The sequence below is a fragment of the Haliotis rubra genome, unplaced genomic scaffold, assembly GCF_003918875.1.
Source record: "Haliotis rubra isolate DU_JTF1 unplaced genomic scaffold, ASM391887v1 Scf98, whole genome shotgun sequence".
Taxonomy (NCBI): Eukaryota; Metazoa; Mollusca; class Gastropoda; order Lepetellida; family Haliotidae; genus Haliotis; species Haliotis rubra.
Window position 1 is genome coordinate 1,559,332 of NW_025767723.1, and position 27,378 is coordinate 1,586,709.

General features: G+C 40.1%; 2 protein-coding genes across 3 annotated transcripts; both read right to left on the bottom strand.

Annotated features, from left to right (window-relative positions):
- Nucleotides 1–2,810: 2,810 nt before the first annotated feature.
- Nucleotides 2,811–3,723, bottom strand: LOC124265490. Its single transcript, XM_046700285.1, has 2 exons — nucleotides 3,681–3,723; nucleotides 2,811–3,109 (listed from the first exon to the last, which is right to left on the bottom strand). Exons 1-2 carry the CDS (start codon nucleotides 3,721–3,723, stop codon nucleotides 2,811–2,813), a joined length of 342 nt encoding a protein of 113 aa, XP_046556241.1.
- Nucleotides 3,724–15,410: 11,687 nt separating this feature from the next.
- Nucleotides 15,411–26,911, bottom strand: LOC124265460 (organic cation transporter protein-like). 2 transcript variants are annotated; one of them, XM_046700254.1, is made up of 10 exons: nucleotides 26,701–26,911; nucleotides 24,514–24,759; nucleotides 23,865–23,968; nucleotides 21,981–22,135; nucleotides 21,304–21,469; nucleotides 20,494–20,712; nucleotides 19,854–20,080; nucleotides 17,516–17,697; nucleotides 17,121–17,272; nucleotides 15,411–15,715 (listed from the first exon to the last, which is right to left on the bottom strand). In XM_046700254.1, exons 1-10 carry the CDS (start codon nucleotides 26,716–26,718, stop codon nucleotides 15,625–15,627), a joined length of 1,560 nt encoding a protein of 519 aa, XP_046556210.1. In that variant the 5' UTR covers nucleotides 26,719–26,911; the 3' UTR covers nucleotides 15,411–15,624. The 2 variants fall into 2 exon arrangements, with proteins under 2 accessions (XP_046556210.1, XP_046556209.1); XM_046700253.1 differs by lacking the exon at nucleotides 26,701–26,911 and adding an exon at nucleotides 25,635–25,989.
- Nucleotides 26,912–27,378: the final 467 nt, after the last annotated feature.

The following is a 27,378-nucleotide window of genomic DNA, read 5'->3' on the forward strand; positions in this document are numbered from 1 at the left end:
GTCTTTATTAGATGGATTCCTGTTACTGAGGGGTGAACATTATCATCATTATCTTTATTGCTAGTTGGATTCCTGTTACTGAGGGGTGAACATTATCATCATTGTCTTTATTGCTTTTATCACTGATCTTGTATTTTACTTCCTTTGGATTTGTTTTACCGTACTACTTTGTACGACCATAGTGATACCTTTGTATTGATCTGTATTGATTTGTGAATTTTAGAATACAATAATTATTGTTAATGGAAACACATTTCTTTGTTCTTTGTCGTTTTCACTACTAGTTCTTTTACGGAATGTTTCCCGGTTAACTTTTTAGTTTCAACTTGGGAATCAACACGTAACACATGTACTTTGAAATCATCTGATTAACGATTGGTTCTACCTGGAACGCTGACAACCAGTTGCGTTAAAGAACAAAACGTATTTTCTATATTAATCAACGTATGTGACAAGGTGATGATGTCACTTGGCTGGGTGCCTATTGTGACCTGAATGTGCAATAGAAAATATTTTTCTTTTATATATTTGAGTTTATCGACGGCAGACCGAACAATATAATAGCAATAAGACCATTAAATAATGGAATCAGGACCAAACGGACAGTTCAGTGATTAGTGTGAGCAATGGTCCATGCCGTCGAGGTTTGATCAATTAGCCAAGTCATCAGGCGTCATCCGAGTCATTAGGTCCCATTATGTGTGTATGTTTAAGAGATAAACCTACTGTGTGGGAAAATCACGCGTTCGGTTTTAAATGAACAATTTAGAGCTATTATAATTTCGTTATATACCTCTGATTTTCCCACACAGTAGGTTTATCTCCATTCTACCATGACAATTTTATGAACAATTTCAGTTGGAACTCTTTCTTTGGTTACGAGTCAATACGTGAAGCGGCCTCGCATTCCAATCTCAAGTGGCATCGCCCGAAACGGGGCGATTGGTGGCAAACCGTCAATAACTAACAAACTCCAGATTAAGTAATAACAAATAACGTCGGTTTTTCAATGCATTAATCACCAATAATTAACTGATAAATTGGAAAGCATATATCTAATAAGTTTAAAAAGCTTGGTTCACATTTGAAAATTCCACCGTAGACCCTTTCCCCACCAGAATAATGGTAGCAACCTCATGGCCTTGACCTTTTCTCGGAAGTCATTGTTTACATTCACGTGCAAATTTGGAAAGATGCCACAGGAGAGCCTCTGACAGTTTGTGCAAGGTTAACCTGATTGTATGACTGAGATAGTCTTTGATATCTAATTATTGGTACTGGTACTGGTACAAAATTTAAGAGTAGAGGCGCTTTTGCTGTAATGAGAAGTCCGTGTTGTACCGAATTTAGATACTGTTGAATTTTGCGCCCTGTCAACTTGACGATTTCACGCACCTCTACGTCTGCGTGACACAAGAGTCACTGTGGTGACTCTTCGATCCATTTCTCCAGTGTTGTGAAAAATCTGGGAGTCTACTTGGATAGCAGTCTCTCCATGGAAACTCATATAAATCAGCTGTGCGAAACTATTCACTATCACCTCCGTAACACATCCAGCATTCGCCACCAACTGACCCAAGACACCACCGCTCTGCTTGTTCGCTCCCTCATTCTGTCAAGATTGGACTACTGCAACAGTCTGCTTACACGTGCCTCCAAAACCCAGATAAAGCGCCTACAATCTCTCCAAAATAAAGCTGCCCGTCTTGTTAGCCGTTCTAAGCCGTCCAGTGACGTACAGTTCATTCTGGATTCCTTACACTGGTTACGGATCCATGAAAGAATTGATTTCAAGGTACTCACTCTCGCTTACCAGTGTGTTAACTCCACGGCTCCCTCTTACTTGTGTGATCTTCTCACACCATACACTCCTGCTCGTGCCCTCAGATCCAGTAACCAACACTTGCTGGATCCTCCATCATTCAACCTCAAGACATTTGGTGCACGTTCTTTTGCTTCAGTTGCAACCGCACTATGGAACTCACTTCCACTTAAATTACGTACAGCTCCATCCCTTCAAGTGTTCAAGCATAACCTCAAAACATACCTTTTCAGTCGATATAAACAGTAACTCTCTCCAAGCTCATATTTACTACAATACCGATTCATGTGACTTTTTGATGTGTTTGTTTTTAAACATTTGTGCTTGCTTTGAGCATGCCCCTTTGTGGTATGGAGTATTGCGCAGTATAAGTACCCTTATTATTATTATGTGTGTACTTTGTGCTCAAATCCGATTCTACGGATAATATTTTCTACATTTTGGAAAGTGTTTTGTGACCTAGTGGCTTCAAAGTGTTATTGTAAATCGTGCTACTGGTGCATAGCGTCACCTAGTACCTAGCTATAATGGTGTGACACTCGCGGAATAGAGAGTAATACCACGAAACGAGTAACACGAATCACAACAGACCTTCTTGGTTCAGTATACAATGTCAGGACTGACAGGATGTAGGTCAACCCTCGCGGAAGCCGCCGAGGGTTTCCGGGGATTGCCGATATAACATCGACATTCACTACACTCTTCTTTGTTTTATAAAGATCCTAAAGATATTTATTTTAATAGGAAGGGTGCCACACCGTTTCTTAAACCAACCTTAAATAACAAAATAACATTTTAAAATAACAAAAATAACTAAGCACACTCACACTATCACCTCCCAACAGAGGGTAACTCACTACTCCCGGATAGATACACACAGTCCCGGCAGAGGGTAACTCGCTACTCCCGGTTAGATACACACAATCCGGCACAGGGTGACTCGCTACTACCAGGATGTCTAAATCCAAATACACCTCTCTCTCCTCTCCTACTTCAGAAATACGCGCCTTCCGTTGGCAGTGCAGACCTCAATGAGTTTCCTTGGCGACATATGGAAGTGCCCTGCCAACTTCTGTGCGACGCCCCTATTGTTGGTAACACCAAGGTATGGTGAGTCCGTCTCCAGGAGGAGGTTGTCCTTTGGGGTGGCTAGGAGAGCCTCTTGCTGGCTTGCCTTCACCAGTCGACAAAAGCCGTTGACACTGAAGAGTGTGTTGGGGAAGGCCTCCAACCAGGACATCACTGTCTTCAGGTTCCCATGAAAGCAGTGGAGCACAGTGGTCTGCTCTGAGGAACGAAACCGACCAACAAGTTCACGCAGCCTGGAGTATAAATCTTCTGCCAGGTCGTCTCCTTGTGCTCCTCACACGTGGAATATTAGGGGCAAGCCCTCCCCAGTATTTCCCAGAATTGTCTCTAGGAGCTGATGTTGGTTTTCTAGATGTTGGCGCCAATCCATGAGGTCGTAGCCGATCTCTCCGATGGCTGACACTCTTGGTTCGGCGCACTGCCTGACGAATTTTGACACGAATCCGGGCGATGCCTCTGTGATCTTGCGAGGGTGTATCCCCAGGGACACCTTCCAGGAAGGCCAGAAGCATGTGACGCCACCCACCAGCTTCATCTAATAACTCAGAGCCTGTACTGGTGTCCAATCTACGAGAGTGTCTAGTGGGGACTCAACAGTCGTATCCCGGAACAGCCTCCTGCAGGTCCTATCCGGGTGGAAATGGCTGTCGAATGCTTCTGGGAGGTCCTCATCAGCGGGTGGGATGGATGATGGTAAGCGAACCACAAACATGGTTTCAGTGGTTTTCGAAGGCGTCAGACGGGAGCCTCTCCTCGTCTAACTGCTGACCTGGGTCTTCCTCAGGTGGGAGCCGCTCCACACCGTCTGCCATAGGTACATAATCGGCCACAGCCTGACACTCACGGAAAAGGTCGGCAATCTAGTCGCGCCGAGCTGGGGAAAGGTAGTTAATCAAAAGGGCCAACCACCTTTGGTTGTAGGAGTGCCGCTGACCCGGCACCACAAGGAATGTCGCTGCTTTTGAACTGACTCCACCTGGCTGCCGAACAAAGGGCTCCAAGGCAACCTGAGTATCTCTGAAATTCAGCCCTCGGAATTTCGTGACTTACATTCAAGACTGTCATCAACTCCTCCGGTGTCCCTTATCGCTGCCCAAGCAGCCACAGTGCCAAAGTTTTCAGGATGAACAGGCATGGCTGGATGACATCCTGTGATCACTGTTCTTTTTGCTATGGTCACTCAGGCAACTGTGGGTGTCTTTCCGTTTGATCCGAAGACCATGGGAATCATATGGCCTTCAACCCTCAACCAGTCACCATCCATCTCTGTTGCACAACGATGAGACCTAACGAAGTCAAGTCCCAGCAGTATGTCATCCTCGATGGGTGTCACCTATAACGTCTCACAAAACTTGATAGGTCCTAACGACGGGACCCACAATCATTCCTTCTAATCCCATATCCCTGCCCGCTAGACGAACACTGATCTTCTCTAACACAGGCGGTTTCGGAATGAGGTCCTGGTAAACCAAATCAGAGATAATTGTCACTGATGCCCCTGAATCCACCACAATCATTAACTTCTTGTTCTCAACTTGAACAGGGATCCAGTACGAGGAACTGGATTTCAGCTGGCCTATGAAAATTTCCCTCATTTCTTGTGGGTCAACGCTGGATCCTTGATCATGGTATGATGGTAACTCTGGTGCAGAGTGGGACAGAAATTTGTCCCTGCCTGTCTGTTCCCTAGTCACAGAGGAGGCGACTGACCGCAGTGCACCATCCTTTTCATTATTATTGACCTGAATGGGGGTGGCGACTGACCGCAGTGCGCCATCCCCGCCTGGGATACGTTGTTGAAAAGAGGTGGCGACCGGCCTAGGTGCAAAACTGGGGAGTGGCAATACTGGGGAGGTCCCTGTGCTGTCTGCAACGACTACTAACTCAGGTGTTGCCTGGATTCCAGAACTCGTATCTGTTGAAGCATTGGCAATGGTAGAGGGACCGACTGGTGAACACATGAGGCCCTTAATTTGAGATTGGACCGGACCTAGGCCTACTTGTCCGATCCTTTGCCGTTTAACTCCTTGTCAGAGAATGTTACAGTCTTGCGTGGAGGTGTGTTGGATGTTGAGCGCTGTTGAGTTGTCATCCACCTATTGTGGTCGTTCTGCTCGTGAGAGAGTCGATATTTTGGGCGATGGCATCAAGCTTGCTGTCTCTGCTTGGCGCTGGGCATTGGAGATGGGTGCCTCTCCCTTCGGTTGTCGTGTTTGGGACGAAGGTGATGGCTGACAGGAACATCGCTGTCTGAGTCGTCACGGCCACTTGGCGAGCTCCCCGTGGGGTCCATATACAGCTTGGCTATTGTGCTGGTATCACCACAATTTTTCCAGTGCGTCTTCGACTGTCCTAGGTTGTAGGTTACACACAAGGGATCCCGTATCCTTGTCATTGCATCCATGGCAGATTCGGAGCACGGACTGCCGCAACACAGGCTCCTCTGGGAATTCCTTAAAGGCACGATATGCCAATTCCTTGACCTGATCAGCCCAATCAGCAAGAAACTCGTCAAGGAATTGCCGCAGTGCAGAGGATTCAAACTGGGCAGTCTCTGCCAACTCTGAATGACCAAAACGCTTGTCCATCTTGGCCACAATCTCTTGAAGGAAAGATTGCCCTTCTCCACACACAGCGCGAAGAACTCGCTTTCCTTAACGGCGAGGCAGCACAGCTGGTCTTTCTTGCACCAGCATCTATCGCCCAGCATCTCCGTCTCAGCAAAACGGGTGAACTTGCTGAGGAACGCCTTCCAGCTCCCCTTGCCATCAAACGTTATGGATGTTGGGAAATTGACCTTGAGCTGTTACCTTGGTTGGTGGACTGGGCACCTGCGATCCTGATGCCTAGGGGGTTAAGGTTCGTGTTCCTCAGGATCGTCACTCTGGTCCGAGACGGTCTGTTGCGCATGTCGTTTGGCTATTTGTTGAACCTGGTCGGTAGGTGGTCTACTCACCTTGTCGCCTAATGCCTTGAGAAGGATCTCTATTGTCTCATCTCTTGTCGCCGGCCCCTGTGGTTGTGGTTGAGGTTGTTGCACAAAGGGTTGTGGGGAATACCCGTACCCTTGAGGTGGATATATGTCATAGGGCTGCTGAGCATAGCCCCAAGGTGAAGTCTGTATTTGTGGGGGAGGGTGCGCTTGCATACTGTACCCGGCAGGAAGTTGAGTGTTGAACTGGTGGCACCAGACCTTGCATGGCCTCGCTCAGTGAGAAGGCTCATTTGAGAAGGCTGCAGGATTGTTGAATGCCGCCTGATTGGCTAGTGCAGCTCGTGTCCAGTCAGGTTCTGGTTACCAAGCGCCGTTGTATTTAATAGTAAGGATTGCTGGCTGGCCCCCGTGAGATCGATGGAGGGTGCCTTGTCGTTAGGACCACCCTGCGTTTGAGCATTCAGAGAGATGATCGGCCAGAGGAAACCTGTGCCCACTTCCTGGACCCTAACAGTCCTGTGGTCCATGGTGTGTGTCTCCTTGCCCCAATAGTTTCTATTCCGCGACTGAGGAATTTTCGGCTTCACATCTGGCTTGTTATTGTTACCTTGGAGTGGCTGTGGTGGAGGGCCTTCATGTCCTTTTGCAGCATAAAAACCGCAGATAGCGCTGTTGACACCATCAACGTTGTGTTAATGCTCGCTTGTCCCAAAGGACATCCCATGGGCCCCTTCTTGTAACGTACCTTCATCATCTGCCGTAACATCAGCACCAATAGGGTTCAATTTCAATAGTTGGTGTCAGTAGGTATAGGAGTATTAATATGAGTTAATCGTGACCCTTCCCAGGTGTAACACACGGACAAATGTCAGTAAAAAATAATAATTTGAGCAGACTGCTATGTTAAACAGCTGATAGGATTGCACCCTACAAAATTATTACTGTTGATACAATGTTGTATGTAAGCCACTTAAATAATTAATGCCTACATATGGCGTAACATCAAATGCCACAGCTGATGACAGTACAATGTGAACCTACAGCATTGAGTGCAAAATAACAATTATTAAGTACCAATGTAATTAATGCATGGAAACATATTGCTAAAATGTAGCAAATCCTACAGAAGGGAAGTATTGAATTCAGTAACACAGCAATATATAGTGTGAATAGATTATACCGCAATGCTTCTTACAGTGAAAAATGTAGCTAACTAAGGGGATTCGTGCGAGAGGAATCGCTCGTCATACCCCACGATACGGTATTATCCCCTTAATAAAAATTCGCATATTTATATATATCTTCATGTGGACATTGATCGAGAAGCAGTTGTTCGCATCGGGATGGATGCCAATGGACTCGATATTTACTCAGCCCTGCGTTGAGTGATTCGTCGAGGGAAATTCACGACCCTGTACGATAGCTTAGGTCTTGGGGTAGCCGAACGGTTACGAGGTCTCATGGATACTTTAGTCGATTATAGCCTGGAGACCAGAGAAAGCACCACCCCGTACTCATCCTACTCCTTAGCCTACTTCGAGGAATTTATGACAGACCCCATCCATAAAGTCATAGCTCAATATTACGGCTACGTTTGAGGACGCATCCGACGAGGGTCGCACAACCCATCCACCCAATATTTACCATACGACGGGAGGGGATTCAGACATATAGAACCCGAACAGCACCAATTGATGCAGTACCCCCAGTGTATAACTACTACGGAAGTTTTGTTATATGTAGTGTCATGAAAGAACCAAAATACATAAGGGTTAATTCGCCCAGGTTAGCCTGTCGATGGTTCACCAACCAAAGCCCAAACCTCACGTTTAGATTATGTCGGTAGAATCAGAGTAATTTACATTACTTTGTGTTTGTTTACAGCTTTTCAGGTGGTAAATCATCGCATACACCCACAAGATAACTTTTCTTGATTGGCCTGTTCATATATCCTCGATATGTAACAAATATAGTTTCGTTAACATTGATTTTTCTTACAATATGGAAAAATATGCTCGACATCAGTAGAGATTTTTTAAGCAAGTCATCATACGTTACCGTAATTTCTTACACACCCGTGTGTGAGAAACCCATGTGAAAAAACTGGTATCACACATATGTGTGAGATCGATTTCTAATCCCGCGATTGGCTACTCCATGGTGATGACCTTGGGTCAGGTTATGACGGACTACTTTCCTGATTAAAATTCATTGATAGGTTACTCGTGCTTCAATCGAACAGAAACCTGTTACTCTTGCACAAAATACCCCTTTACACCTACCTGTTATTTTCGCGATTGCAACATTAATAGCTATCTATACAATGAGTCACAAACAGAATAAATATAACACGAATCTATTTATTTTCTAATTCTTTTTATTAAAACTTTTGATTTCATGAATTCAAAATGGCTCGAACAATCAGTGATACCTGTGTAAACAATTATATGAAAATCACCGTTAGAGATAAAGCCTGGGATTCCCTTCGAATATTCAAAATGTACAACATTGGTACTTTCACTGGAGAGATGCGACAAGTTTCCTGTGTCGTCTTGCAAAAATACCTGACACGATAACGCCAGTGCCTGTCCATTGTGAGATCGATTTTCCTCGTTGTTTCTTTGATGCATTGATGAAAATGTCATTTTTCACTGATAAACATGATGAAGACCCACTTCCAGCTCCGAGATACCTATGTGATTCCAATGTTATAAAATTCACTCATACAATCAGAACCAAAAACATTCGTTGAAACAATGTACAACATGGAACGTTTTGCAAGGCTTCTGATCTATTCAATCGAACATGTACAGGAACGGTTGATCTAAACAAAAGTCATTGCTCAAGACATTCCTCCGACGCATGATAATGAAACGTTTATGTCTTGATAACATACAGGATGTAATCAACTCACATTTCATACTGAAAACTCCGTAAATTCCATTACATTCCAAGTGGCAGTTTCTGGCTCGGGAAAACGAGAAGGCTGTGGCGAAGAAGAGTAGTCCCCCATTGATAGTGAACGTAACCTAAGCAATGTCACATTCAAGCACACTGGGTGCACCTAATTACACACACTCAAACGTTTTGGCTCCAGTCGATGGAAGAACATTGAACGTAAACTTATATACACAAGTACAGATCCCCAATGTGCAGTGATAATCAAAACAATCTTCCGATGACGACAACCACCAAGCGATCACGATGACGTCACACGCTCAAATATTTTACGCTTGCAAGAATTAAAATCATCCACATTTGCATGGTAACATCATCGTGTTAGTGGGTTTAATTAATTTTCTGTGATCTTATCTAGTTATCATTGTCACTATTGCCTTGATGTTGCGAAGAGGTGGCAGAAACTTTTTTGTGGAGGGTTACCATCGGGATGAGTAGTGATTAGGAAACCAAGTGACGTCACTCATTCATAAACGTAGTGTTGTGTATTATTGCGCACCTACGATGAGAAAAAAATGAAATTTGAATCTATTCGACCATAAAATGGTGCGATTTTATGGTGTGTAAGAAACAGATTACTGTACACGTGTCTGTCAGATACCATTTATCTTACAACGAGTTGTTTCAAAACGTATTTAACGAGCGAAAGCGAGTGACAGACACTCGTTTAGTAATCTCTATAACTCAAAATCTAGCATCCCAGTAATAATCTTCATCACTGTACATTTGGGGCACGGCGTTCTCTTGTTATACATGTGCCCCAGCCAAGCATTCTGTATTTATTCATCTTGCCATAACATATTATTCATTACCAGAACTAATTTACGTTACTATAATTTACGTTACCGCCATATTTGGAAATTTGGAAAGTTTCGCAAAATTATTGTGTTTTGTTGACTGGTATTGCCGAATTATCAAATGTGAATCAAACTTTGACAAGTGAAAGTATACCGACAGCGTAAGAAACGCAAGTCTGGCTTTTTGTCAAGTTTATAAATAAAAGACAACCAAAATTATGTTTAATCATTTATTTTATAGAAAATACTGTCAATTTAACAGCTGAAAGTTGCTGTTGACATTGAATTGCAATAGGTTCAAATTGAGATACCCCTGAACGCGAAAAGTGACAGTCTCTTTAGTACCGCGTATAGCCACCTTGAACTTGCACACAGGCCGTGCAACGTCTCCTCATTAAGTTCATTAGAGTCAGAAAGAATGCCTGAGGCAAGTGGTTCCAGTCAAACACCAATCTCTGTTCCAACGGAACAGACACTATCTCGTCGTGCACGGGATACACATGCCTGATGAAAAATGAAGTTGAATGCTGACGTGAAACAGTCGATGATTAAAGTGTACGATTTTTTCCGTGCTGAAGCCGATAGGGGCAAACCATTTTATGCCAGTAATAAATTCCGTAAGCGGGCAGCAAAAGTTTTAGGAGTATCAGCAAGGGTACTGACAAATGTTCTGGAACACAAACATTGTGAGGGTGATGCGAAGCAGGTAGGGGTGGTGTCAAAATCACACAAATTAAAACATTTGGACAACTTTCAAAAGAACCTTGTAAGGCAGTCTATCAACAAGCTCTATTCTGAAAACAAATACATGTCGCTGAAAATTTTAAAAAAGCATTTGAAGCAAGAACACAACCTCAGAGTATCAAAGTACACACTCTGGCGACTCTTACACTCTTTCGGGTATCGTTATAATAAAATTCCGGGGGCGAATAGGTCAGTACTCCGTGAACGCCCTGATATCGTTCGCTTGAGAAATAATTTTCTCAGGGTTATAAAGAAGAAGCGCGAGGAAGGGTTCGAGCCAGTGTACTTGGACGAGACCTGGGTCAATGCCTCGCACACTGCCAGCAGTCAGTGGGTACCCGATGGGGATGATAAGGGGTCACGTAGAAAGCTGCCTCTAGGGAAAGGAGAGAGACTAATCATTCTCCATGATGGTTGCTCCAGCAAAGGCTTTCTCCCTGGCTGCGACTTGGTATTCAGGGCAAAGTCCACAGATAACAGAGACTACCATTCCGAGATGAATGGTGCGGTTTTCCTCGATTGGGTTAAAAACAAGTTGATACCAGCTCTACCAGAGAATTCTTTTATCGTAATGGACAATACCCCATACCACAACGTGCAGGACCCCGACAGTAAAGCCCCGACATCGGACAGTCGAAAAGGTGATATGATATCATGGCTCGACAAATTTCAGATCGCACGGCCTTCAAAGGCAGCGAAGCCTCAGCTATATGAGATCATAAAAACCCATAAAGGTGAACCTTTCTACAAAGTTGACAGTTACATAAAAAGTAAGGGTCACGATATTCTGCGACTTCCACCCTATCACTGTGACCTTAACCCCACTGAAATGATATGGGGAATTGTCACAGGAGATGTTGCCAGATCAAACACAACTTTTAGATTACGTGACGTAGAGGTTTTGGTTAAGGAATCCCTTAACAAAATCACGACTGAAACTTGGCAAAAGTGTGTCAACAAGGTAGCTAACGTCACTGAACAAGGTTACTGGTCTCGGGATGGCTTACAACAGGCAACTGTGGCACCACTTGTCATCCCTCTTAGTCGTAACTATGACACTACGACAGACGAGGAACCGACAGGTCTCCCGGAATAGATTTTGAGATGTCCCCTGCTATGACTGGCTGTTCCGTTTCTGCGGTTTCACCCCGCCGCGACAGATAACAACTTTTGCGTTTTCAATGATGATAGTTTCTTAAAGAACTTTTTTGGTGGAGTACAGAAAATTTTCAAATATAAGAATGCTGTTGGGTATTATTAAATGATAAACATGTGTACTATTTATATTTGTGTGGCAATTTTGTACAATGATAAAATTTGCAATTCATCGGTCCGTTTCTGACTCAAACGGACTAGTGTAGTTGGTTAAATCTTTTGCTGATATCATTACACAGCTAAATAAGCAGTTCACAATGTTAATTACTCTATGTATTTATATATTAAATTTTAAGCAAATGAATTCGCTTCCATAGTTCGATGGACCTGTGTACAATTACGAGCTCCTGAGCGTATCACGCACTTCAATTGGAATAAAACGATCGTAAGCATATAGGAATACTGTAACGTAAAATACAACACGGAATTGGTGGTCATATATTTGTGGACACATATTGAGAAATCTGGTCGTGCCTGAGTGTGAATGTTTGCAGAAAATTAGTTCAGATACGGTACTAGCAATAACAATGACCGCATAGCGCTTTTACTTTTGGTTTCACAGTTGTAGACCCCAATGGTCCCGGTTTATGGAGAATGAGCGTGTAAAGCACATGTTAGCAAACTGTTATCTCATTCGATCAGCTGATACGTGTATTTGCTGTAACAAAAGCGTAATTCCAACATCTGTTCACTTTCATCGTTCATGCCTCTAAACATACACAGTAATTTTGTCATACAACGTTAACTTGTTTACACACATGAGCTATTGCTAAATTTTAATCGAATTATAATAAAGTGCAGCCAGTTTTGTATGAGTCATTCTAGTTTCTCGAGTACTGCTTCGTTGCACATGCTGTCAGCTATTGATGTAAAAGCAGTCAGTTACAGACATGTCACCGTTATAGAACTGTAAAAATACGCAACACGCTGGCTGCGCCCTTACACTTGTTATGACATATCTTATGACAGGTGCGCTATTATTAATTACAAATTATATTTCCAAAATAAAGTCCCGTACTCCTATGTCAAGGGTATGAAATATGACCCAAAACATCAAAGGCAAGGGTTCGAAATCTAATAGTATTCAGCATCTCAAAGATGACAATGACATATTAACTGAACAAATCTTACATTGCACACAAGTTAGGTGAAACTTTGACATTCGTCAAAACCACAATCCAAAATTTCAAAAGAAAAACAACAAGTAAAGTAAAGAGTGAATTATAAATCTGATAATGGTGAAGACTTGATGATATCCATATCCATTACCAACTCTTAAATCACTTGCCTGAATCTTGTTTCGAAACTTTACTTAACATTTTGACCATATTTGGATAACGGGACATTTTCCTCCTACACAGTGAAACGCCATAGTTGTTCCTATTCCAAAGCATACAGATCCATCTTATTATCGACCTATTTCCTGAACTAGCCGTGTGTGTAAAACCATGGAGAGTATGGCCAATAATCGCTTAGTTTGTTTTTTTAGAAACCAACAGTCTATACTAAAACACAACTTCATGGATGACAACTTCTTATTTATTGCATAGAGCGACGTTTCGATGTAGATTGTCACATCGTTATCAAGCTAAAAGTGAATGCAACAAGATGATGAGGGGTATATATACACCCGTGAATTAATTAAGCACCACCCTATTTTGAAAATAAGATGTGATGCTACAGAAAAGTTAGGGTATAGCCATCAATTTTATCAACCTGTAGTTAAAGAAGCTTTATCCACTGACAGTTTTACAAATACCATAACCTTTTCTATTCTTTATGAAAGAATATGTTGATGAAAATGTGATGGGACTGAATTTTTACCCAAAATAACTATTCCTCTCCTGCTCAAACTACACAATTAAATTAGTTTTGACTAAAAATAACAATTCTGTTATATACCAAGATGACATTTACACATCAAGTAAGCTTTAATTATGCATAATCAGGAAAAACCCGAATGTCAAAGATTCAGACCTTTTTCCAGCAATTCAGATTGCTAATTGACAAAAACTGAGAAAATGCACATTAATAAGATTTTGGTATAATTTTTTTTATAATTTTGAGTAATGAATTAACACTTCTTCTTGTCGGATACTGATAATTACAGCTACAATATCTGTTTGTTTTGTTTGTAAAGCAACTTTTACTGCATTTTAAAATTTTCCTTTTTTTAGTTTGACTGTAACTTTTCCTCAATCTTAGTTTACAAACTTTCATCCATTCACAATAAATAACGAATTTATAGGCCACACAACAATCAGTTACTACTGTCACTTTTCAAAATAAGGTAACTTGTTTTAGGACAGAAAAACACCGGTTTTAAACATAGGTAATTATCCTAACTAAAGTACATGGTAATTTCAATGATGTTTTCGTTTTTGAAATGTTAAATGCTTGCTCTATCAAATTATAAAGGTTATTTTTGGGAGAGAGTTTAGAATTTCATTTCAGACAAAATTAATTGGTAAAAATACAGGATGATGCTTAGTTTTTGCACAGATGTATATATACATAGTGTGTTTTGACAAACAGCAGATTAACATTAACAACAATATGTAATTGAATAACAACTGGTACATAATTATGAGAGGCCAGTGGGAGACTAAGAACAACAAAAGAGACTGGTGACCAACACTTTTTGTTAGAATATTGATCTTGAGTAACCCATGCTTGTCGTAAGAGGTGACTAACGGGATCAGGTGGTCAGGCTCGCTGACTTGGTTGACACATGTCATCGGTTCCCAATTACGAGATCGATGCTCATGCTGTTGATCACTGGATTGTCTGGTCCAGACTCGATTATTTACAGACCGCTGCCATACAGCTGGAATATTGCTGAGTGCGGTGTAGAACTAAACTCACACAAACACTAATATGTACAAGAAAACCACTCGATACTCAGATGCCCTTTCTGTCAAGATGCTGAACTCACATGACAAACCTCGTGTCACGTTAAATAACTCATGACCTAAAACCCATCAGTTACATTATTAACTATTCATGCATGTTTAACCACCTGGATTCTTATAAAACCATTGCATGTTTGGACTTTCATCCACGTTCCTTTTAACGATGCCATGGAATCTCTACTGGAGTTGCCCAATAGAATGCTGATATGCTGCTCCTGCCTTTTGTGGTTGTCACACCGAAGACTGTGACAGAACAATCCTTGTTACAGTCAGTGCGTAGTTAACTCTATTGGTTGATAACATATAGTAAACATCCTCGTTAACTACATCTTATTTTCAATTCCAATCACGTCTTGTTAACTAATATGTTTCGTGTAAAGTCTGTTGTTTATTCGAATGCAATATTATTGATAGTTAATACTATTTCATAAGAAGACCATCACCAAGTACAAACTCTGTTTACTTGGAACCTTTACGCATGTTGTATTACCGCTAACTCATATATATTCCGGTGTAGTCGAGCCATGCCACCATGGATATATACATCTGAAAAAGTAATATTATTAAAGTTTTCGGATTTCACAGATCTATATTTAGTGTCCATGGCTTTGAAGTTGAACCTGCAAATTCTGATTTCGTTCATACAAATGTGGTTGTATTCTCTGCGGCTGTGGATGTATTCACTTCATACCTTCAAAGAAGCATCGGGATTCTGAGAAATTGGGTGAGGTGAGGTGAGGTGAAATTGTGTTTAACGTCGTGCTTGAGAATATTTCGCTCATATGACGAGAGAAATTGGGAGTGCAAACAGGGATACCAAATCATTGATAAACAGTATACATGTCTTCGAGTTTCAGTTGAAATGTTGTAGGTTCTTGGCCACAATTTGCCGCTGTCATGTCAAATCAGGTGATATCAATGAGTGATGTATTTCATATCCCTGCTTTGTAAATAGATATTTGTAAATGAATGATCCGAAACAAACTATTATGTTCACCAAGTGCAAGGCCACTGTTAATTTCCGCTTTTACGATCTGGGAACCGTTTATTCTTCCGCTATGTCGCTTCAAAAAAGATAAACCTCCAACGTGCCGATATATATTCTGTTTGTACTTCGGTTTTCGCTATCGGTATATTTATTGCATGGCTTCATCGAGTTTCTAATATCAAATCCATGTGTGTTGTTTCAGACAAAATTACATCGTTAGAATCTTAAACCACACTTTCTTTCGCCTGAGACTGAAGAGGACTCAGCTCAGCAGGTGCAAGAGATGCATCTACAGTGTTCTCCTCGTACTCGTTCCTGAAACAACAAACGAATCTGGGCTTCAGAAATCTGAATTATGTTTTCGTTGGATACATGTTCAATATAATATTACATTTAGATAACTATAAGACAGTAACACAGTGCACAGGAACAATGGAGATTACTGAAGAGCACTGAAAAGAGGTGGCGATCTGTTGGGACATATCTTATCCATGGCCAATCGGGTCGCTAGCCCTTTTCAATGCGGGGCAAGGCCAACGGGCACGGACACAATCGTGTTTGCGATGAATAATTGTAAGTAAGCTTATGATGACACTTAGGTGTACAAGTGTTTCCGAAAGGGTAGTGCATGTCGTTTGTGTATACGATGAAATAAATAAGAACATCTGTAAGTTCGCGGTACAAATTCTGAGAGGTCTTTTGCCTCGGAATCGAGAAATCACAATTTTTAGAGCTTCCGAAGACCCTAGGTCCCAAAGTACTGCCTCGAATTTTGTGCTGTACGTTCTCAGTTTGTAGGTAAATCGGTTGGCTTGAACGGCGTGCAAACTTTAAGGGGATATATACAGTGAGCATTGTTGAATTCGCCCTGAAACGAACTTGGTGTGTTGACCTCGTTACAACCCTTTCCTTTTCATATAGTGTTAAGACCCCTCAGTGACAGTATATACCTTGATGCCAGTTCAAGCTACCATTTTGCATTTGTTGCTGTTAATGCCTCTCATGCACTCGCTTAGTTTGTATTGTTTATCCTCATTAGATGTATACGAGTCGGTTAAACTATGCAGGCTTACTTCATCCTTGCTTGATCGCGGTATATGGATTTATACCAACGCCGCATCAAAACAGCATACAGGAAGTAGATACACAATACAATTTAGAAAGTGGTCAAATGTAAAATGTTGGGATTACACTTTCTCAGTAAAATACAGATTCTACTACTTTTGTTGTGTTGAGTCCCATCTGAGGATGTGGGTTCGAATGCCACACTCAACCCAACAAAGGTACTAGAATCTGTACTTTACTGAGAAAGTGTATTTCCAAAGATAACGTGTGATATAAGTAATTGCCATACAAAATGTAATACCTTGTATTTACTGTATAGAAGACATTTTCGTGCTACGGGGTTCATTTCATATCGCTGTCATACTACATAGAAATATAAATCTGATTACATTCGACTCTCAACTCAAGGTTTCAAGCTATTTCATTTAAAATGATCATCAAATTTGCTTAAAGATAAAACAAAAACAAATCTGAAACTTTTTCACATCGAATGAAAACTGGACAGGCATTGTGCAGAAAGTGCATTGAGACCTACACAGGCTCTCACTGATTTGTATTGATATGCAACTGGAACAAACATCAACTACATTGTACTTCCCATGAGAATTAGTGGCCTGAGATTTACACTGAAGTGACAGGTGTTGTCATTACTTACGTCCCGAGCATCTCCGCTTCTTTTATGGTTTCCGGTAGCTTCTTGTTCAGCGTTTCAGGGAGGAGCAGAGACAGAAGTGCCGCCAAGATTGTGATACCCCCGAATATCAGCATTGGGAGAATCTGACCAAACCGTCCTGATATGTACATCGTCTGAAGTGCAGGATTATTTGAAAGTATCCAAGTTTATATGGTGACGGCGATCAAAGTATGAAGTACTGACTTTGGTTTACTTTAAAACGATATTAAAGTAGAGCATGATGGCTCATTATCGTATCAGTAAGCCAGTGTACCCAATTCTTTTGACGTTTGAATGTGTCTTCACTTTATTCTCGGTTATCGTGGGTCAAAGTAAACATATGACATGTACAGCCACAAAGATGTTGTACAACTCACCAGGTCAACAATGTATGGAGAGAGTAGACTCCCAACTCTGCAGCATATAGAACTCATTGACATGCCAAATGTCCTTGACGTGGTCGGCATGAGTTCAGCTGTGAAGGTGTAGACGGTACACATGGCAGCAGAGGCGCACATGTTTCCTATAATGGCAAGGGTGTTGATGGCCCATTTTTCCGCTAGTAGAGTAGAATCAATGGAGAGAAATTAATACAGAGCGATGTCAGATCGTCAGTATATCTAAATAAAAAGGTCTCTATTTTGCCAGCATGTGCAGAATTTACAATTCGTGTGGAACAGACTAGGAAAAAGGGGAGGAAAATCTGTACCCAGAGGGATGCCTGTCCTAAGTCCTTTCATTTCCTTTTTTTGAAACGAGGAAGTCCAGCATTGTATGCATGCATGTTGTAAATGATGCTAATATCAGAAGACATTTCCTTTGACAAACTGTCCCGAACCCTGACAATAGACTTGTAACTATAGACATAAGTAATGCTGATCACGGATCAAGACGTCTTCTCATATGTATGTCGTGATATAGTGATGTACAGAGTGGAACAATACTATTTTGACACAATGAACAAAATTCCGTTTTGTGTTTGGATACCAACATTTTTGTATCAAATGATGTCTTGCATATAACTAAATGTTCAGGTTCTCAACAAGATGACACTGGCTTGCATTGTACTAGGTAAATAATATCTTACAGTTGCATACATATTAATATTTTAACAATGCATGTAACAGCGACAAAACCATTTCCATACCCGTAAGTCGATAACAAATCTGACTACATGATGAGCGTGTTTGTTTAACGCCACACGCGGCAACAGTACATCTGTATGACGGTGGCCCGCACATATGGTTTGTCTGAGTTGATTTGATTTGATTGTTTGATTGTATGGTCACCCCGATTCTGTTATATCGATGTAAGGTCTGGGGTTTTGAAAATACTTCTTGCTTTGAAAATGTTCATCTACGCTTTCTCAAATATTTGGTATCACTCAGGAAAAGTACACCAAACTTTATGTTATATGGCGAGTTTGGTAGATTCCCACTTGTAAATGTTATTAAAAGCAGAATGGTTTGTTTTGGGGCTAAATTTATAATCGGAAAATCATCAAAATTATGCTTCTTAATATATAAATTAATCTTCAAAGATTATATATTTGGCAAGTGTGAACATAAATGGATAATCTATCTTGAGAGAATTTTCGACAATCTTGGACTGAGTATAATCTGGAAATCCCAAAATTTTAAAAGTATATTTTGGCTTAAAACTGTTTTAAAATTAATAGATATTTATCAGCAAACATGGATGTTAACAATTAAAATCTCTTCCAAAGCAACCACTTATAGCATTTTCAAAAATCCATCTCTTAATTTGGAACCATACCAAATTTTCTGTATTACAAGAACTTGTTAAAATGTCGAGCTTCCAATGATTTTCTTCCAATCGAGACAGGTAGATGGCGACGAATCCCAGTAAATGATAGAAAATGTACTATGTGTAACCTAAATGATATTGGTGACGAATTTAATTATTTATTTATATGTCCCAAATTAGAAAGAGAAACATATATTCAGAGGTATTATTATATTAGACCAAATATGTATAAAATGAATATTCTATTTAACACCAAGAAGCTAGAAACTTTTAGAAAGCTTTCAATTTTTTGTAAAATAATTATGACTTTATTTAAGAAATAATTTCAATAACTTAATATATGTAACTAGCTCGATGTACATTGCACCTATCATACCGTTTGTATATACTTTTTATGTTGTATAAATTATAAATATTATTTATGTACCTCTTATGCTGCAGTTTGCAGCCTGACTGAATAAAATTCAGTTCAGTTCAGTAGAATCTCTACCAGAAAATCCAGTGATTTACATAATGGCAGAGCATGGGTTTGTGAATCACACCGAAAAAGTGATGCTACCAGGTTTTGTGAAGGGTAAAAGTAGTGAGCTCCAGCGGTGGCACCCGTCAAAACTATACACAAACTAGGCTAGTCAGTTGTTCGCTAGAACCAATTCGGAACGTATGGTACAAGTCAAAATAGGACATCAGTTTTTGTAACGTAATGCCCTCCACAAAACGTTTTGAAAGCTTTACTAAGGCCTTGAATGTTGAAACCTTGATCGAACACCTTCTGAGCAAGTGTCGTATGACCCAGTTTTAAAGTGTCCTTCTCATATTTAGTATCAATATTCTCATTTATAAGCACATATGTGAAGTCATAAAAGTGACACCTTACATGTTGTTGTGTATGGACCTATACATATATAACCACACCTGGATTTTTCAGTAGCAATACATGTTACGTACGTGTATCTGCAACTAGTACTGGAATCAACGGAAGAATGCACGCTGTCCCTGTTAGTGACAGAGATATACACAGGAGCACCTTGCGACCAACATGATCCATTAGGAAAAAACAGGAGATGTATGCAAGAGCCTCTGCGACGATGAACAAGAAGAAGTTGAGGTAGATGTTACCAGATAGGTTAGTGACGTTCATGCTGAGGCCGAAGAAACCCATTCCAACTGCAAACCTAAGAAAAGAATCACAATTATTTTTTCTTCGCTGTTGTGGCCTTTCAACAGAGAAATCAGAATAGCCTATGGTAAAAAATAATTATTTTTCATTTCATCTGTTTTGGTGGTGAAATTCAGAATTCAGACGTTGTGTGGTAGTCCTAGACTAACTATAATTACTCCCAACTTATTGTGGTTTATTACGTTTGTGTGAAGCTCAATTCTAGTCTCCCTCGCTATGATATTGCTGGAATATTGCTATGAAACCAATCTTACTCATTTAGGTACTAACGAATCACGTGTTATTTTGCTTGCAGATGTAACTGACTTCCACAGACTAATGTGTTACTATTCTTTAAAAACTAGTTTTCTTTCCTTCAAAGGCAAACTTACGGTCAAACTAAAATACATAATGGGATTGAACTCGTACCAGTTATAGCAGATGATGGTCATTCGACGCATCATCACAGAAGACTTCAAAAGTTTCCAGAATGGTTCTTGTTTTGCCTCTTCCTTTTCGACATCAACCTCATTGAGAATATTTGTATCTATTTGTACTTTGTTCTTCTTCGCAATATTTGCAACAATCACTTTCGCTTCCTCACTTCTGCCATGTTTCAGAAGCCATCTCGGAGATTCTGGGATAAAACTGTGATGAACAGATATGAACATGATTCTCATTCTTTAAATGGTTTCCCAGCATAGAGAAGAATGTTCAAGACGTAAGGAAATGCGTGTTGTATAAATAGTTCATTGTACGAATGAACCTTAAAATTGTTATTTGAAATGGGTCAATGCGTGTGTTATCCCAATGTACGTTAATCAGAAACTGGTGGATTAAACGGACATTGGAAAGTTTAAGGGTCGATTTCATAGCAAGTTCTATAATTAGAGTACACTTTTGGTATTGTGATAGCACAGTTGGGGTCATATACGAATAAAGATGAAAGTAAGGAAGCCTCATGAAATACTTCTTTCATTATTCACAAACATGGCCGTGCCCTTGTCCATCGGCAATAGTTTCAAAATTTACATTTGTGAATCTGGAGAAACTACTCAGCTGCCCTTCTGACGTAATATATAATCTTGACGACATTCCTTGAAAACGTGCAATGTTCAGGTAATGTTAAGAAAATATGATATTTATATGCAGGATATTTACTTTACAAAAACACACTCACGTGATAACTACAATGAATGTCATATATACAAATAAACTACATCAAAGTCCAGTACTTACTACAAATAAGCAAAGACAACTGCCGGGATGCTGACAATCAGCTGTCGAGTCTTCCAGTCCCGGAAGAGATAGGCTGTAAGAGCTGACACCATGTTCCCCGCGCTCCAGAAGAGGTTCATGGCCACGCCTGCCCACATACGCTTGGAGCGGCCGACTATCTCCATGCCTGCGACAACATACACATTATGTTGTAATCGCATAATTGTGTAGATTACCCGTTTAAGGTAAGTTTAGAGCTATTTGCCAGCGTTCAAACATTTGCACCATTGATTATTGCGATTATTGACAACTTTGGCCAAATTAAAAGAACAATATTCTATGATTAAAATCATAGTCGAAATATGTATATAATTTGTAAGATGTGGTCTTAGATAGATACCCCCTCTTCGGCTACTTCAACCCCCTTCAAGGCTACAGCAACAACCAATTACAATTAACAAATGTATTCTACAAATTTTAAAAGGCAGTTTAATGTATACAAGACACAGGAATGAATATTTATGATAAACTATATTTCGGTTTAAAAAAATAATAAATAAATGAACACTTGGCATTATTAGCAATATCCTTCAGAGATAATGGCTTGAAATATTGATCCCTTGTGACGGAAAAATCAATACTGTTACTCCTAAAAGAACACAGATTTAAAGGATAATTAAATCAGCTCATTGACATACCAAATACGAAGCACACGAGATACTGGCCAATGCAACAGGCGTTGATTGCGAAAACAAGGAAAAGGACAACCGGGGCCGTGTTGGACCACACCAGACAGATGCTGAGAAGCACCAACATAAACATGTTAGAGATTATAACCGGTCGTCTTCCAAACCTGCAGAAGAATGAATGAATGAATGAATGAATGGATGGATGGATGGATGGATGGAAGGATTCGATCTATTGTCCTACAATCAAAGAACTAAAGAAACAGGGACTTAATCTGAACAGGACAAGAGCAACAAATTAACAGCATCATGTAGTTAGCTGGAGAGCGCTTTTTTTCCATATTTCTACCTACTAAATTAAGTCCGATTCAAGGTCTCCTTCTTATATATTCTTGAAAACTAATTGCTTCCAACAGAAACATATACAAGCAAGTATCTTAATAAAACAAATGTTGTTTATATTGCTGGCTGGTTCATAAGGTTAGCCGTTATATAAGTTGACATTGAGTTTGAACCTCTTGTCACAATTTATTGGTAAAACCGATGACATTTCAGTTTCACAACGCCATTGTCCTTCCACTGCATAAATACTGACAGTTATGACAAATACAGTTTAAACATTCAAGAACACGTGATTATGTGGATTCCCACCATATATGGCTTGCACCCACGATCATAAACGTTTCTAAGAAATGACTCATACATAAATAGGTATTGCTGCTGTTGCACCCATATTGAATCGAGCCTCATAAACACATTTGGGCGGCTACCTTTAGTTGTTGGCGATCTATAGCCCGTGTTTCATATTGTATTGTCTTCTTTAAATACAATGTTTTAGTTTTACATGCTAGTTTTATGTTCATACCTGTGATACTCTAGTATTTTTCCTGTCCATCGTCGACAGGTTTTACTCTTCAAATTGTTTTCATCTTTATTGTATAAATTGTTTTCGTCACGATATGGCTGAGATATTGCCGATATCTCACTCACTAAACTGGCGGGATGATTTCTGATGAAATTTGGTGTTTTATGGTAGAATTGTATATAGCAAAGGTCAAACAGATTTAAACTGTGCAGCGAATGTATGGGATTTATACCGCAATGTTAATCAGTGAGTGAATGAGTTAAAATTTAAAGTCACATCGGCAATATTTCAGCCATATCGTGACTAAAACTAGTTCTAAATTCATAACACAAACATATAATACGTTAAACCCTGTCAACGAAGAGCAGCAAAATTACTAGATTATCACAAAAACTAGCTAGCACATATCTTTAAAAGTAGAAAACTATTTTTGGACAATACAATGTAAAAATTGGCTAAAGATCGCCAGCAACTGAAGGCTGATCACCATGCTAAGGACCATTGGGGCTTACAGTACTTTGGCTACCTGCATGGACCCTAGCTGGATTTACACCGCAATTTTAATCAAACCGACTACAAATTACATTGTGGTTTTGTGTAATGGTCATACATGCTTTGACAATCGGATTCAAACCTGTAGCACGAGGATAGAAAGAACTGGCGTACGAATGTGTGACAACATTTATAGGGTGTACATGTGTGAAAAGATATTTTGATCACAGGATTTCACATGGTCATAGTGTCTCTGGTACATTTTTACAACACTATTTTCTGATTGATTTGTCTCCGACCATGTCTTTGGCACCAGTGTATGACGGTGCCACGACACTTACGATGAAATGGAACGCAGAGGCGTTGCAGTGTAGCATTCCCTATGTCTTTAGATTCATATAGTTTAACGGCACGATACAATGGCATGATCGAGTGCATCCACTGTCACCCTGAATATGTTACAGATAAGTGTGATGTTACGAAATGGCAGAAAGCTGCTATAGTATCACTAATGAAGATTATGTAAGTAAGTCACTCACATGTCTGACAAAGGCCCGTTGATGAGACTGCCAACCAAATGTCCAAACATACTGAGCATCTTGGCATGGGTCACGTAGGACTTTTTCTCGCAGACAAAATCCATCTGTAAACAAATATAGTTAAATCGGTCATACACATTGATGAAACAGTCTCTTGATTAGTAACATTACTGTCAGCCCACCCGTGATGTACTCAAAAACATGTGAGTGAGTCTGGACAGACACACACACACCTGCTGACACGTTGGGGCGAAATAGTCTTCATCAGTCACCTATGACGAAGACACTGCGTAAACACCTGTCCAGTTATAGGTGGTTTCATTGTTTAAGATAAGGTCATAAAATGTTTTGTTGCTGGAAATTTCAAAGTTTGTTATTATATTTAAGCTATATGATTGCGGTATGTAAATAATGGTGTCTGTACTTGATAATTCAGTGACACACACGATGAGCATCTATCTACGCTACTGGTGATACAATGACATGTTTTAACCAAGTCAGCAAACCTGACCACCCGATCCCGTCTCCTCATACGACAAGCATGGGTTGCTGAAGACAAATTCTACCACCGATCTTCACGGTTTTAATTACAATGGAATGATAATTTAATAAAATCATCAGGATATTTGCTTTGCAGTTTACAACTCACCCTCTCTGAAATCGTGGATATGAACTGTGATTGATCGTACACCCAGGCATTACAAGGCTCTGTGATATTTCGTGAAACCGACCAAATATTGGAGATATTGGTTTCCTGATACAGTTGGCAGTGGGAATACTTCTCATCGCCATAGTAACCAGAGACCATTGGGATGGACCGATTTACGAGTTGTTCATGAACGTTGTTCTGAATATCGTATGTGGTGTCATTACCAAAAATCCTGGAATAGCGCACCTGATATTGAAAAATAAGGGGCGGATACTAGTGGTTAAAGTGTTCGCTCGCCTGTAAACATTAACATGTAACAAATCAAATCCTTTTACATGTACACAAATGTGAATTAGATATATAGAGCCTCAACCTTTCTTATGGAAAGAATTTCTATTTTCAGTATGCTTTACACGTGTTCTGTAATAAATCTTTACATTAATCAGTCCGTTTCTTTTTACCAATGGAGAACCCTGCCATGGTTCAATATTACAGGCGACGGTTGGGGTAGCCTAGTGGTTAAAGCGTTCGCACGTCACGATGAAGACCAGGGTGCCATTCCCCACATGGGTACAATGTGTGAAGCCCATTTCTGGTGTCCCCCGCCGTGATATTGCTGGAATATTGCTAAAAGCGGCGTAAAACCATACTCACTCACTCATACACTCTTAAACTCAATTTGTTTGTTTCCATGGCGAACATAGAGTCAAATACACAAAGCAGTTGTTTCTGTAGTATAACATGAAATCCATTTCTTACTGTTTACTGTGCATCTTATCTTCGTATGATCAACTTTGGTCATAACAGACATTCATGGTGGTCAACTTCTAATTGGTGAAGGGTAGAAAATATGGTGCCTACAATTTCAAAGTGTGACAATGTTTGGCCTGGCTGCCTGCAGGTAGCAAAAGTACTGTAAATCCCCATGGTGTCTAGTATTGTTATCTACCTTCAGTTGCTGATGATCTTGTACCTTGTTTTGTCTTGAATAGTGACAAAAATTAAACTTGCATGCTAAATATATATATGTGATATTCAAGTTGTTTTGACGTTATTGACGTTATTGAGTATCAGCAATTCATGGCTGGTTTAAGTCACGGTATGGAAGAACTAAACCTTACTTTTCTGCTGCTGATGTTGAACATATCTCCTTTTCACTAGCTCTCAACTCATCTTCATAATTGATAACACCACAGGCAGTCCGAACACTGACCACATTTAAGCAATCAAAACAAATAAGTTCCAGTGCACACAATACACAAATCAGTTAAGAAGTAAATATAATACATGCAAATCTATATTCACAGGTGGATCCAAGTATGCTGAGACAAAAGCTTTTAGATTACCAGATAACAGTTCCTTTTCAACAGCATAAGTAAACAGTAGATAAGAGCTCTTAAATGTACCAATAGACAGGACCGCCTCCATGGTGTACTGGTAACAGAGTCCGCCCAGAGAGCGGAAGGTTGCGGGTTCGATCCCCGGCCGCGTCATTCGAAAAGACGTTAAAATATGGTACTTGTTAGTCCCTGCCTGGCGCTCGGCATTAATGGTTACTGTTCGGTCGGATCGGAGTCAGTATAATGTGTCTGAGTGGGGTATTCATGCTTAACTGCGGCATAGTATCTCAGTGAGCTAGCACAATAACCAACTTATGTCTAGGCTAGTACAAGCAGCCACACATACACACTTATGCCTGTCGTCATATGAGCAAAATAATGTTAAGTACGACGTTAAACCCCATTTCACCTCACCTCACCAATAAACAATATTTCAAGTCTACGGGATATTAAAAATATGTCATGTAAACATCTACTTAAAATAAAAGATTGAATTTTAGAATGATCATGCTACTGGCGAATATGACATCTTCTTTTGGTTACCCAGTCATGTTTGAATGGCTTATGGCTTATTCTAAGGTAGGACACGCGAAATTGATGACTTCTTATACCATGCACTGATTACAAGCCCGTTATAAGATGTTACGGTTAATAAATTTGCCGTGACAAAAGGTTTAAGAGTCTCCTTTGAACCAGCAAAATAGAACACAGACAAGTCTTAAATATTCCATAATATATTGAGCAAACAATGAGCAAGCTACAATGAATGACAATACAGATATCTAGTAAATTGCAATTGAGTCACAAATATAATATATTTGGTCACAAATATAAAATATTAACTCACCCGAGTCTTGACATTCATGGTGAGAACAGATATACTGATTAAAGGTTGTTTACACTGACAGTAGTTGAATAGTCAAGCACGGTCTTGAAATGTTGACAGACAGACTTGACGACGGTAGGCAGATGTATATCAGCTTATGTGTAACTCCAGTCATGTGATAAATCCCGTCGCACAACGCAACAACCAGCCCTTAAATAGCTCTTACACAGTTCTCGAGCATTATAGCAAAGCTAGACAGCATCATTATCCACTCAGAATGTTATCGCATCATGTGGAACACACGGCATGATGAAAGCCGTAAATAAACAATATTGCCAAGGGAGGCAACTCTAAAGTGCCATCAAAAAGGCGTACCGCTAAAAACACAATTGCCATCGAACATCAATTAATATGATATTACAAATTACAAATTACAAAACACACTCTCATAAGAAACAATTATAATACAAAAGAAGTGAGACACTGAACAGGTATCAACAACAGCTACATGATCTTGATACTGCTTTAGCACAAGCCCATGATACCGAAACAGGAGCTGATAATATCAACTATCAGCTTCTAAAGCATTTACCCAACTCATGTCTTGAAACACTTTTAAGTATTTTTGATGATATTTGGACAACTGGATATATTCCCCCTTCGTGGCATAATGCCATTCTTGTCCCCATACCTAAGCCT

Coding starts and splice junctions, on each gene's coding strand:
- LOC124265490 (XM_046700285.1), bottom strand. CDS start 3,723: ATGGCAGACGGTGTGGAGCGGCTCCCACCTGAGGAAGACCCAG. Junction 3,110..3,680: donor CCCACCTGAGGAAGACCCAG/GTCAGCAGTTAG, acceptor TTCGTTCCTCAG/AGCAGACCACTGTGCTCCAC.
- LOC124265460 (XM_046700253.1), bottom strand. CDS start 25,658: ATGTTCAACATCAGCAGCAGAAAA. Junction 23,969..24,513: donor TATCCACGATTTCAGAGAGG/GTGAGTTGTAAA, acceptor ATTTGTTTACAG/ATGGATTTTGTCTGCGAGAA. Junction 20,081..20,493: donor ACCATCATCTGCTATAACTG/GTACGAGTTCAA, acceptor TTCTTTTCTTAG/GTTTGCAGTTGGAATGGGTT.